Here is a 14,322-nt window from a genome sequence, read left to right as displayed (position 1 = left end):
CTTTTTATATATTTTGACTCTGGGTCCTTTCCTGCTCCATTTGGTTCGTGCGCTCCTCCCAATTTTTCTACTTCTGCAAATCACCATTGGAAGCTGCCCAGCCAGTCAGCCACACCAAGGAAAAGTGAGTACTTTTACCAACTGAAGGGAACCTGCGAATGAGACTGATCGTGGGTGGGCTTGTACTACCCACCACCTGTCTTCAGGAGGACTGTACCCATTACTGTTGTTGCATTATCACTATTCTCTATTTGTGATTACGGATTTCCTTTGGATCGTGGTTCTGGCATTATATTATTAATTGGCCTGGCATTTGAGCGCTTTTGCCATTTCTCTATATTGTCTTTTATGCATAGATGTTTAATAAAGGATTGTAATTATATTAGTGAGTGGCTATATAGGGATCATTCCCTAGGATTGAATATTTCCTAGCCCTCTAATGTGAATAGCGAGTGCACATAAGTTTCTTTTGGTTGCTCTGTCAACCTCCTCCTTTATGGGACTGTCCCAAGATTGCAAAGTTTTGGGACCAAGTGCTTAATTATATACAGCAGAATGTTAAAATAACTGCGATTAAAGAACCAGTTTCTTTGATATTTGGCAACTTGGAGGAATGGAAGCTCATGAATAACGGAGTGAGAATACCTAAATTCGTAGAAATCATAATATTGGCAGCCAGAAAAACCATAATGTTACAATGGATAAAGGATATAGGGCCTCATGCAGTAAGCGTCGATTAAGTGAAATCGGCAAGCTTACCGATTAGTCATGTTAATGGCGATTTTTCCTCTCCGTATGCAGTAAGTGCCGAATACATTCAAAATCAACCCGAAAACAAATCCGCCCACTCTCACGATGATTAGCCAATCACACACAGGTGTATCGGCGTGCGTGGCGGGGTGCTGATAGGTTGCCCAATCACAAATCTTGCTGAATCAGGCGAAACAAGCATGTTTTGGATTGCGCGCCATATTTAAAGGCAACGTGTACTGCTAATCATTCTCTGTGTTGTTGGGAGTGAGAGAGAGAGAGACGCACAGAGCTGGCTGATTGAACATTTGCATATTGACGGAGAGACTTGTTGTGTATTGGGTGAGCTTTGTCCATTGTTGTTTTGTTTACATATTTGTCTTGTTTTATATGTGGAAGTGTTTCGTGTGATTGGCTGTACATTTATTGTCTGTTTTTTGTGAGTGCTGGAAGTATGCCCGCAAAGCGTGGGAAGAGTGATGCTGGTGGGAGTGGGAGTGCTACTCGTGCGAGTACGCGTCGGAGTGAACGTACTGTTCAGGGGAGTGATGTTGCTGGTGCACCGAGTGGTGTTGCTGTGAGTGGGAGTGCTGTTGCTGTGAGTGGGAGTGTTGTTGCTGTGAGTGGGAGTGTTGTTGCTGGGAGTGGGAGTGCTGTTGCTGGGAGTGGGAGTGCTGGTGCTAGGAGTGGGAGTGCTGGTGCTGTGAGTGCTGCTGGTGGCCCAGTTGCTGATGGGGTGGATGGTGGTGGCGTGCTTGCTGGTGGGCAGCTTTTGGAGGCTCTTCCATTGGAAGAAGGAGAGTCCAGTCAGCACCAGCCAAGCTCTGACCCTAAACCTGCTCGGAAGAAACGTGTGGAGAAGCCACGTAATCCTCGCTTCAATGACCAGGAAAATACAGCTCTTGTCACTGGCATTCTGGAGCACTATGACAGTATATATGGACATTTACTAGGTAAGTGTACCTTTACATTTATTATTCAAATACATGTGATCCTAGGTCATCTGAGTTTTGTTCATATGCAAATATGGGTTCAGAATATCTTTCTATGTTAATTAGTCTGGAAACACAGCTTTTTATCATGCCTTACAAGGACAACTAAACACAGGCGGTCAATTTGCCATAACTGCATACAATATGAATGCAACCTTGCTTACATGTATAGGTTTAGTAGTGAATGCTCATGTGCTTCACATATTACACATAAAACAGCATGTTTGCTATCTCTTGGAACAGCTAGCAGTGTAGGAAACTGGTGCTTCTATTATTATTCATTTACCTCATATATTTTATATGTTTTTCAAGGGCGGACAAGTTCAGCAAGCAGAAAAGAAATGTGGGACACAATAGTCATTGGTGTCAATGCGTGTGGGAATCATGTGAGGGACAAGCGGAATTGTCACAAGAGATTTGATGATATTAGGTCCAAATTGAAAAAGAAAATACAACACCAACGCGTGCATGCTACTGGCACTGGAGGTGGCCCGACACCACAACGTCTCATATTAAGTCCATTGGAGGAGCTGCTTCGGGCAAAATTACTTCCCGTCGTCGTGGAAGGCTTACCTGGTGACCGTGATATAGGAATTTATCCCTCACAATTTCCACCAGGTGAGAAATATTACTGTACTAGGCGTGTCGTTGCTTACAGTTATTTTGCATATTTACACTGCTTTTTATACTGTCTTCACAATATAAGCATACCTGCATCTATATATGTATATGTCTGATTCTGTATATATATATATCTCAAAATAGACATATATGTTGTAGTCCTACTAAAAGCAGTAACTAATATAGCACGTGCCATTGCGTGCTCATTTACATGTGAATTCCCAAAATGCATTGCTGCAGTGGAAGCAATTGATGGTGGGCGAAGATGGGGAACAACAGGGTAGTACACATGTGTAACACATGTTAATGAGAAATTATTACTAGCTACAGGTACAGAACAGAAATATGTATAATATTATTGTGTATTTTATTTATTTTACTCCGACAAACATGACATTACTGCCTATTTTAAGCATGCATCAAATATATTGCATGCAACGGCCTACAAACATCACTTGCACTAACACATCTATAGTTGTTTATGAAAAGGTCCATTTTTGCTTTAAGTCATATACAGACAGCATAATGAGGCACACGTATCATATTTTATGTCATTGTTTTCATAACTTAAAAACTGCACACGACTATTTAGCTCATCTACCATTGTGTTAAAGCAGCTGCAATTAATATCTCATCACAGCATACCCTTCAACAGAGGGGGTGGGGTTCAGCACACACACTAATTACAGCCTCATTTTAGGGTCAACTTAGTTCACACCATTTTCACCTGTTTCAAGTAATTGAAAGGTGTGGCTGATTAGGCTTTTTGGGGTAGTGAATACCGTTCTTACAACCTGACTAGCACAACTGAAGTTAATCACACTCATTTGAAAGCTTCACTTTAGCTACTAAATGCCCCAACAACTCATTACTTATCAAAGCGTACCTCACACATTAGTTCACTCATATCTATAGTTGAACTACTATCAACGACACATTATCACACACAGCATGTGTTGTCTTGTTGAGTCACAGCCACATTCAGGTGTGCCACATCTTATATTAATGTACCACACATATCCTCTACCAAAAACAACACTTTTTGCAATATGACCACCTTCATGATAACCATTGTGAATGGTCATCTCATGATAGTTATGTACATTATGATACTGATATCACTACACAACATATGATTTTTATGTACAAATTTGATCTATTTATCCTCACGCATTACTGCAGAAACATAGTATGTTTTATGTTAGGGAACTCAAAAGTTCTAAGTACACAGGCATGTACATTGTTATTACAACTATTTATGTTCACTTTCACACACACATTTTGGGTTAAGGAAATGATGCTGTTAGGTACTCATAAATACAGAACATACAATAACTGTTTGTTCAATATTTACACATGTAAATGTAAAACTTATGTTATTGTTATATATAGTTGCCCCTGAAGGACATGTGTCACCTGAGAGGGAACAAGTGTCTTCACCTGGGTCAGCCAGCTCAACACACCTAGAAGGTGAGTGTATCAGTTGGTGGCCATATAATATGTGCTCTTCTATATGTTATGTTGTCATGTTCATTAATTGTTTTGCACATGTTCTTTAAATACGATTACTTAGTGTCAGTGAAAATGAAGTGTAAGGCAACATGTATTGTGTTAGTGATGTTAACTATCATGTAGGAGTTGTGAGTTTACAGCAAGTTTTCATTCACTCTTATTTCATACTCAGTCCAAACATTATTCTTAAGTCAAGGTAGTTTTTAATGTGAGGTTATAAAACGTATGGAAACATGTTAGTTGTTTCTTTTGACACAGTAGAATTACATAGTAACACAGCAGAGATTAACATGCCATTTAATAATGTGTACATTTATTTGTAGAACATGATGAAGAGGATTATGATGATGATGATGATGATGATGATGATGATGATGATGCCGCCGCCGCCGCCATAGACACACAAATACAAGCAAGTGACCATGAAGAGGTTCCAATTGAAACTGTTTTACCGCCAAAACGTCCAGCAAATACCACATATGATGCAATTGTAGCTTCTGAGGGAAAAATTGTGGAAGCAGAAAATCGTCGCCATTCTGACCTGATGACAGTGCTGGAAAGGATGATTGCACTGCAGGAAGAAACAGTTTCACAATTGGCACATCTCCACAGAGTCTTCATTGAAGTGCCTAAACAGTTGCAAAAAATCAACACCTCATTCGAAGCATTAGTTGTTCAGCAAACACAAGCTAATTACTGGAGAATGACTAATGTACCACAATTCAACACCTCCCAGCCAGGATCTGTTCATGCAGGTCAGTTTTCACCACATTCATCTGATATTCATTCACCAGGCCCAAATGTTACCGGTCAAGTAGCAGACATTGCTGTGCAGGTTCCTGATGACATCCTACCGCTGCCATCTGTACAAATTCAGCAGCAGACACCTACAAAGGAGGCGACAAAAACAAAACAAACACACATGAAACAGACCAACCATCACTTGTGCAGTGTCTACCAACTTGCTCACATGTGTCAGTGGGCACAAGCCCTGTCCGTGAACAGTCACTACCCAAAAGCCCTGTAGGTGAGTCACTGCCCAAAAGCCCTGTAGGTGAATCGCTGCCCAAAAGCCCTGTAGGTGAATCGCTGCCCAAAAGCCCTGTAGGTGAATCACTGCCCAAAAGCCCTGTAGGTGAGTCACTGGCCACAAGCCCTGTAGGTGAACAGTCACTACCCAAAAGCCCTGTAGGTGAGTCACTGCCCAAAAGCCCTGTAGGTGAATCACTGCCCAAAAGCCCTGTAGGTGAGTCACTGGCCACAAGCCCTGCCCGTGAAGTGCCAGAGGCCACTCAAAGTGGCTCTGTTGTGCCTAAAGTTGGTGGCAAAAGAAAAAGGAAAATTCAAGAGACAACAAGCAGGCCTGTTACTCGCTCGCAAAAGGAACAAAAAAAAATAAATGTTATAATTCAGAAAATATGTCTTTGGCCTTGTTTTGTTGACTTCAGATTATCTAATTACTATTGTATGTATGCTGAAGACTGTGTTGTTTCCAAACTTTCAAGTATGTTCTTGTACACGTGAAGATTTGGAAATGTTAACACTCCTAATTAATTAATAGTGTTATAAATATTTATGTTGTAATCGTCTGTTCAGTAATGGTCCACCAGGAGCCAGTTGCTAAGTTTAGAGAAGCTGCCATTGACTTTGCAGCAAAACATTGCATTTGGGTGTGTTAATTGATGTAATCATTGCATGTGCATATTATTTTCATGCAATTATAAAAGCACCTATTTAACTGCAAACATCTTTCTTGTACGTGTACAGCAGGATTTTGTGTTAAATATTACTTACCTTTGGTGGCCATTGTAATGTTGTCCTTTAATCATTTATGTGTTCTTGTTTCAAGAACATCTCTGAATTTATACTAAAATATATGTAGTATGTATTGATATATGCTGGTATAGATGTATTTACAAAAAACATACACTTCATGCTTCCTTGTGAAAACACACTATTTTAATAATACAGGCCTAATGTTTGACAAATATACTAAGTGTGAGGCTCTAACATTATTGGGTGCAAACAAATGTTTATTACTTAATTCACTCATGTTTATCACCATTTAAATAGGTTTCATACAAGGCCTACTTACTGCCATCAATATGTTGTGTACTCCTGCAATATAAAAAAATAAAAAAAACAATATTTATATATATATATATATATATATATATATATATATATATATATATATATATATATATATATATATATATATATATATACACACACACACACACACACACACACACTATACATATAGTACAATATACACTTTATATATATATATATATATATATTTTTATGAGAGAGATATATTTATATATATATAGATACACACGTATTTAAACTCATGCAGACAGGTAGTTAACCAGAAGTTCAAATACACACAGAAATGTATGTGGGAAAAAAAACATTTCATTTTGCAGGTGTGTATTTACTGATATGGCTGTCTAAGCACTATTTTCACACAGTGCTCTTTGTTATTTTTCTAGAAAACTCAATGTTACTGAAATAAAAGTGTAGGAATGTTTTCACAAACGAGATAAAAAAAAGATACATGTTTTTCCCACATTCGCCTATCACTAACCACTAAAGTTAAACCAATTAAAAGGACACATCCAATTGGCGTTTGAAATAAGGAGTAAAAGTAGTTACTTTTGTTGACCTTGAAAACGAAATACAGGAATTTGTTAGCCATTGAGCAGAATCATTTTGATGAGCAAAGAAGACAGAACTGCACACATCTTTTGTGCTACTCTGACATGGCTGATGAATTCGTTAACCATATGAATCCCCTCTTAGGTTATAAGTACATGGTTTCAGAAGCAATTTTGAACAGTCGCGGACACAAAGCAAGCACACGCCAAATCTATGATTTGATTCGAGCTAAATATCCTTATTACCAAGACCGTAGGCATGCGCGGAATTTTAATTCCTCAATAAGATTCACTTTATCAACTAATGACTTTTTTGAACGTGTGCAGGATAAGCTAGAACACACCTATGGTTTCTGGAAGATTGCAAAGGAAAAGCATTTTACCCTGAAAGAGGGCACATATATTGTTGTGAAAGGCATATTTATTCCTAATGCCAATAGCAATGGATCCGCTACTACTGTTCCGTGTGAATCGATACCTGCTGCAATATCTGCACCCTCCATTCCTGAAACCCACATTGTACAACAACAAAAGTACTATGATTATGTACCAAGCCTTTCAGCTGAAAATGCATTGGAATGGGAACCCGAAGAAATGAACCTACCTCCCGACCAATTGTTTGAAGAAAGCAGTGGCGATTCCTATGAGCGCTTAATGGAGGAGATGTGTGTCATACTGGATTCAGCGGGTGGGTCAAGCATGGATGAAAATGCCTTGCATTTCTGGAGCGAGCAGTTGCAGCCAGACGAAGAGTTAATTCTAGAAGAATGGTAAATATAACAACCGTTATGCGTTGACTGTGCGTTTAAATGTTTTTTTTTTTTGTTTTTATTAACCACCATTTTCCCTTTCAATGCGTGGATACAGCATAACATTGCAGACTGCATAACATGTAGCGATCACAAACAAATTGTTGCTGAATACAATATAGTATAACCTGAAAGAGTAGTACACATTGCTGACGGAATAAATATACGTACTTTCCTATCCCTTTAACCATATTAGCAACATTTTAACATAACTATAACACATACCTGTTTTGTTATCATGCAACATTTAAAAGCGGGTCCCCCACGTATGACGTGGGACCCTTGTCATGGGCCAAGGCGTCCTTAAAAAGGATTATGGATGTAAGTCCCGCCCCCAAGCGACGTGCGCGCCTCAAAGCCTATTGGCTGTCATGTTTTGTTATAGTAACGGTAACTGCAGTGTGTCATGTGTGCGGCTCAGTGTTTGTAGGCGTCAACTGGGCGTTAGCCGAATGTTAATTGAGTGGGAGGAGTGTTAGCGTGCGTTTCACGCTGGTTTAACATGACGTCACACGTATTGCATTTGCGCATTGTGTTATCGGCCGTCCTTTCTGTCCAAACACGTCTGTTTAAAAAGAATACAGATGTACTCGTTTAGAACGAATGTAGTTTCGTATTCATTGTATTTGAAATAAAGATTTTATGTTTAATGGTATTTCCAAGATGTATTGAACGCACAACGTACGCTTTGTTTTGCGCATGCGCTAACAGTTAGTGCAGCCAAGCGTGAAGTGCGTGCGCACACTAAGATGTGCGCGCACATTTTTCAGTATACAGGCAACGTTCACTTCATATACATAGTTATGCCTGCTACAAATTTAAAGAAACATTACATACTGATGTACACTTGTACTTCTAACATATAAGTGAGTGACGTGTGTATGTACACAATCATATAGAGCTGTGTAACGCGTTGTCACGGATACATATATAGTAAGGTGCCATATTTGACCATCATGTGTTTGCTGTATTTCAGAGATGTCAGGGAAGATACAATCGGATCAATGTATGATTTCAGAAGAGTCTACCTTTATATGAGATGATTGTGAGGAGGAGCCACCGACTACTATACTACATATGGAACTAATTTTATATTGCTTGCAGCGCTTATTAACAAACAATTAAAAATGTGATACCCTTATGCCTATATTGCATAAGCACTTAATTAACATAATGATGTTGCAAAATAGTGCCTCATGAATTTTTATTGAGTGTTCTTTAATGACTACTATCATTTTATGGCATGGTGTGTTTTATATATAACAACCATTCCCACTCTGCTAACACATTTGTGTATTCTATTGTGTAATGGAACGTATGACTGTCGAAACTATGTAACAATAATAATAAGAATAATAATAATTATAATATGAGCATGTTCATGTATAGCGCTGCTAGTTGTACACAACGCTGTACAGACACATTTTTCAGGCTGAAGTCCCTGGCCCGTGGAACTTACAATTTATTTTTTGGCGCTTGAGGCACAGGGAGATAAAGTGACTTGCCCAAGGTCACAAGGAGCCGACACCGGGAATTGAACCAGACTCCCCTGCTTCAAACTCTCAGTGCCAGTGTGTGTCTTTACTCACTGAGCCACTCCTTCTCCCAATGTAAAGGACACTTACAACCAACTAGCCATTTATTGTTAAAAATCTCTTGTTACATGGGTATGTTGATAAAATGGTTTGGGACTGTAGCAAATAATGTTATTGGCCAGATGTTGTGGTCCCCTACAATGCATGAAGTTCTGAATATGACATCAACATCATGTAATGAAGTACGTTTCTGTGTATATTTCATTAACCTAACTAACTATAGTTTACTGTGTTTATTAAACGTTATAAAAATACATAGTATAGTCAATATGATGATATAAGCTACCATAATAAAGCTGGTGTTATCATTTGTCGGTGTTATATATGGATCCTACACAAATTGATACAGACACAAACAGTTGTCTTAAAAAGTGTGTCTATGCTAATGTGCACGTGATTGACGTTACAATTGTGAGAATACTTGATAATTATCATCATGATAATGATGAAGTGACGTGATTTATATTCCAAAAATATTACCAACATTGTCATATTGGTAAATTATAAATGCTAAATGACAGTAACATTAGCGACAAATTTGTCTTCTCTGTTAACAGTTTAACACTTGGTACATGTAGGACACATCCACACACGTGTGACTTATACATACACATGTCACAAATTTAAATTAATGTTGACTATTAATTCCTAGCATTACAAAACACCAACATTGCTAAATATAAGATGTAGTACGCATTGTTGTGATTGCAGGCATTCATGCATGGAGTTTTATGATCAGTCAATTTCATCCGTGATGAATGATCTCCCGTAAGTAAAGAAATAACTACAGTTATCCCCTTGTCTCCAAACACCTCTATATTACATTAATGGAATTTATAAGGAAACATACATAAAATGTGATGAAATGGGAGTAATCATTTTCTAATACAATGCACATGAAAGCTCAAGAGTAGCTAAATGCATATACATGATACAGAAAGTACATATATGTAACATTTGTGTTTAAACCAATATGTTGGGTTTTTCCTACAAATAATTATAGGAAGATTGATGTAGGCACATCTTATGAGAGATGTCAGCAAATATACATACCATGATCAGTCATACTGGAGATATACCTATAATGCAAAGGAACAATATATAAATTGCAAACATTGACATGCCATCTTCAGTACCGTAAACAACACAGCAAAGTGTGTATTTGGTGTTAAATGTGCAACACCATGTATATTTAATCACATTCAAAATGTAAATCAGGCTGGTGTACACATCATATGGATGTACATGTTACACTGCACCAATAACATTGTATGTAAGCATACTAGAAGCATGAATGAGTATGGGCATAATATGTGTATTGTGTTAGCATAAGGAACAACACAATGCTAAAATATTAGTGCTTTGTTACCCCAGTTTTATTCACATACACACAACTAAAGTAAAATTGAAGTGGGATTATATAACCTGTGCAACAATAACATACCGGTGCCACATCCCTTTGTGCACACAGCAGAGAGAAGAAAGGTGTGCAACCCATATTCATCTGTGTCCTACCAGAAGGGTATATAAAAAAACATTATTGTTAAGATAACATAATGTAACTATAAAAGTAGAACTTGGAACATATATGTTTTTACTTACAAGAAAAAAATGAATTGATGAGATTCTGGCGTGTCTGGCCACCACTGGCTGTTTGTTCATTTTCAGCAGCTACATGGGTGGGATGCTCGTCTACCACAGGCTCAGCTAGGTCTGACTGTACATTGTGCCTGAGTGCAACATTGTGCAAAATGCAACAGGCAAGGATAATATCAGACACTTTTTGAGGCTTGTATAGAAGAGCCCCACCAGTTCTGTCCAGACACCTAAATCTGGTCTTGAGTAGGCCAAATGTCCTCTCTATAACAGATCTTGTAGATATATGGGCTGCATTGTACCTCTCCTCTGCTTCAGTTTGAGGGTTTAGCACCGGAGTCAAGAGCCACGGCCTAATTCCGTATCCTGAGTCACCTATAATGAATGGAGCACACATAAGCTGACATTAGTGATCAAATTGTACAATGCCAACATTCCTAAATAAAAATGTGTTTTGTGTTATAACATGTAAATGTGTACTCACCCAGCAGCCAACCATGTTCAAAATGTCCCTCTTCGAACGCATGGAAGACTGAAGAGTTCCTCAGGATGGAGGAATCGTGACTGGAACCAGGGAATTTGGGTACCACATGCATTATCCTCATCGTGGCATCACATACCACCTGTACATTGAGTGAATGGTAGTGCTTACGATTGCGGTACACATGCTCACTCTGACTAGGTGCAATCAAAGCAACATGTGTGCAATCGATTGCACCCAGCACACATGGTATCCCTGCTATATTATAAAAGCCAGTCCTGACTTCCAGCCACTCTGTCGCCTCTGTAGGAAAATGAATATAATTCCTAGCGCGTCTATTGAGTGCATAGAGAAACTGGGTCAAGGCCCGCGAGAATGTAGATTGCGAGACCCCGCCCACTATGCCCACAGTTGTCTGGTATGACGCGGAAGCAAGATAATGTAATGAGCACAGCATTTTAACAAGCCCAGGGACTGCACGACCTCTGGCTGTGAAAAAATCTAAATCTCCCCTTATCTCCTGATAAAGAGATAAGATTGCTGCTGAACTCAAACGATAGCGACTTACAATTTCCTCCTCACTCATCCCATCTAACAGGGTTCTCTCCCTGTACAGACGCGGACGAGGCACAACTTGTCTCCTCTGTCTTCTCCTCTGATCTCCTGTCCCTCTCCCTGTCTCTGTCGTATCCGCGTGACTGTCCCTGTCCCTGTCACTGTCCCTCGGTGTGTCCCTCCCTTGCCCTATATGATTCTCTTGATCATCAAGCATGTCATAGAAAAGAATGTTCCTCCGTCTCCTAAACAATCTCAACATTTTGAAATGAGTAGCTGTGAATGAGCAGGTAATGGGCGTCCTTTAAATAGGTATGTGATGATGTCAGGTGACATAGTAAAATGCAAGGTGTTACATTAACATAATAAAGTACTTCTGTGGCAAGCTGTGTGCAGTTCTTGTTATAAGTATTTGTTGTGTGTATTCTGCAGGGAATGATGATATTTGGCAATGATGTGACGTGAACCTTTGTAGAAACATTGCTTGCAAATAAATAGTTGCATGTGCAATGCATGTAACACTTGTGAAGGCAAGAGTCAGTCATGTAATTAGGCAAAAAGGCTGAGATTGACGTGGGAAAAGTTTTGTGTAACATGTGTAATTAGGCATGTTATTGTGACATGTTGACAACAATGAATAGTCGTGTGCATATGCATGCATTTGTGTAATGAGGATAGTTGCTATAGAATGAGTTTACAAGGTGTCCCAATGCTGAATTACTGTACATGTGTGTATAAGTTAGGTTGAAGTGCTTGTAATGCTACGGTTACAATGTAAACATGCAATGTGATTGAGCGTCCAATAAGTGACGTCATGAAAATAGGGAGGACCCAAAAGTATATGTAAACATGAGAATTTAGATGTACATGAACGTTTAAAGATGCGTGTCACATTACAAGCATTGTGTAATGTAAAGGAACATGAATATACGGTGTATGTGTGACATGTGTGTCATGTGTAACATCATGTAAATAATTGTCGCTCAGTTCATAAAAATGTGTGATATGATGTGAGGTTCTCCTTTAAGAGTTGAGTATAGTATTTTCCCTTGGCACATCATCACATGATGAGTAATGTGACCCGCAAATGCTGCAAACATGTAAAAGTATAATGTTATGCAAATAATACACGTCAGCTGTGACACAATGCAGGGAATGCCCCCACACTGTAATGCAAATGACATTTGTATTGTGAGTAATAGAACGTAAACAGTACTATACTGTTATACGTCCCCGCTCCATTGACTCCATTGATGTACAGAAGATTTTTTTTCTTCTAAGTGCCGTTCCGGCAGCCTTAGCGATCGTTCTCCCCTCCAAACTGCCAACTTTAGTTGGCGGGAGAAATTGGCCATAACATCTCAATTTCGTAGTGCCGATCAGCCCCGATAAGCTGTTTTTTTTTGTTGAATCCAGCCGATTTAAAAAAGTGGCGATCAGTGGCGAAAACAGGCTTATCGGCAGCCGACTGGCCATAACAAAATAATCGGCTCCGAAACATGGCGATATCAAGCACTTATCGGCGCTTACTGAATCTCAAACCCAATTTTGGCTATAAAATGGCGATAATTCCCTTATCAACGCTTACTGCATGAGGCCCATAGCCCCTAACATGAGATGCTAACCAAATATTTAACACAATTATTCATGTTAGATAAAATAGAAGCCCAAACCAATAAAGAGCTAACAATGGAAACACTATTTAAAAAATGGGATCCCTTTATTGACATTTTACCAGATAGGGACAAAGAGGATGTGATGCAGGCATTTGACTAAACGTCATGGTATTTACTAAGAAGTCTGGTACGTGAGTGGACATTAGGTGATGAGGGGGAAAAGAATAAAATATCTAATGTCTGTAATCCCTAGATAAGGTTAGGGCCTATAGCACAGAAACAATAAAAGGAAACTGTGGGTAAGGGGGAAAAGCTATAGAGGGAAATTATGCAATGCAGATAGAACTGACATCGATTTAAAATGTAATTTAATTTTTTGTTTGTCATTGCCTAAAGTATATGTGATTTTAATATATTATTTACTGGTTTAGTGCACTGTTAAATGTAAAGGAATATTGTAATCACTGTAAACTGGTATTTTGTGGTCTTGTTGAATTGAAATATATTTTGTTATGGAAAACGCAATAGAAAAATTTCAACAATAAAATAAAACAGATTAAATGACTTTTGAGTTGTTGGCACTCTACTTACGGTGTTCTATATTGCTCATCCCCCCCCCCCCTATTTTGAGATATTATCCTTTAATAGAAGATCTTATCTTAGGATAATTGGTATAAATTAGCATACTTTATCCAGCACTGTCCATTATTCCGAGTTCAATCACTCTTACTGGATACAGTGCATCATTTAATCTGTTTTAAAGCCCAATATTTTATCCATGGTCCAATAACACATTTATTTTAAATTTAGCAGAAATCATCCAGTATGATGACAGAGTACTATTAATTGGGTTCTTTCTCTCTCTAAGTTTGTCATCATTTAATATTACATACTGTACTACGTGAAGGTGAAAGAAAACGGCGCTAACTCTATTAGTGTACACTTATGATATACAGTGAATATTTTAACCCAATCAATTGATTATTAAACAGTGATATTGTGCTCAAATAGCGTGATAGTATGAATATAAAGTTCAAACCCCCTGCTCAAACCCAGCTGGTGGGGACTGGTTTCCCTAGTCCCACAAATCGTCACTCTCCAGTTGTAATCCAGGGGGAGCATGGAGGGAAAA

General features: G+C 38.6%; 1 protein-coding gene across 1 annotated transcript; it reads left to right on the top strand.

Moving 5' to 3' along the window:
* Positions 1-3,736: 3,736 nt before the first annotated feature.
* LOC142493330 (uncharacterized) lies at positions 3,737-13,350 on the top strand. Its single transcript, XM_075597203.1, has 3 exons — positions 3,737-3,833; positions 4,199-4,849; positions 13,229-13,350. Exons 1-3 carry the CDS (start codon positions 3,737-3,739, stop codon positions 13,348-13,350), a joined length of 870 nt encoding a protein of 289 aa, XP_075453318.1.
* The last annotated feature ends 972 nt before the right edge of the window (positions 13,351-14,322 follow it).

Source organism: Ascaphus truei, chromosome 1 (assembly GCF_040206685.1).
Source record: "Ascaphus truei isolate aAscTru1 chromosome 1, aAscTru1.hap1, whole genome shotgun sequence".
Taxonomy (NCBI): domain Eukaryota; kingdom Metazoa; phylum Chordata; class Amphibia; order Anura; family Ascaphidae; genus Ascaphus; species Ascaphus truei.
The sequence above is the reverse complement of the archived record's forward strand: the minus strand, read 5'-3'. Positions and strand labels throughout refer to the sequence as shown.

Excerpts from the sequence above, each read along its gene's own strand:
- LOC142493330 (XM_075597203.1), top strand. The coding sequence starts at position 3,737 with ATGTTATTGTTATATATAGTTGCCCCTGAAGGACATGTGTCACCTGAG. Across the intron at positions 3,834-4,198 it reads CAGCTCAACACACCTAGAAG|AACATGATGAAGAGGATTAT; the intron begins GTGAGTGTATCA and ends ATTTATTTGTAG. Across the intron at positions 4,850-13,228 it reads CTACCAACTTGCTCACATGT|ATAAAATAGAAGCCCAAACC; the intron begins GTCAGTGGGCAC and ends TATTCATGTTAG.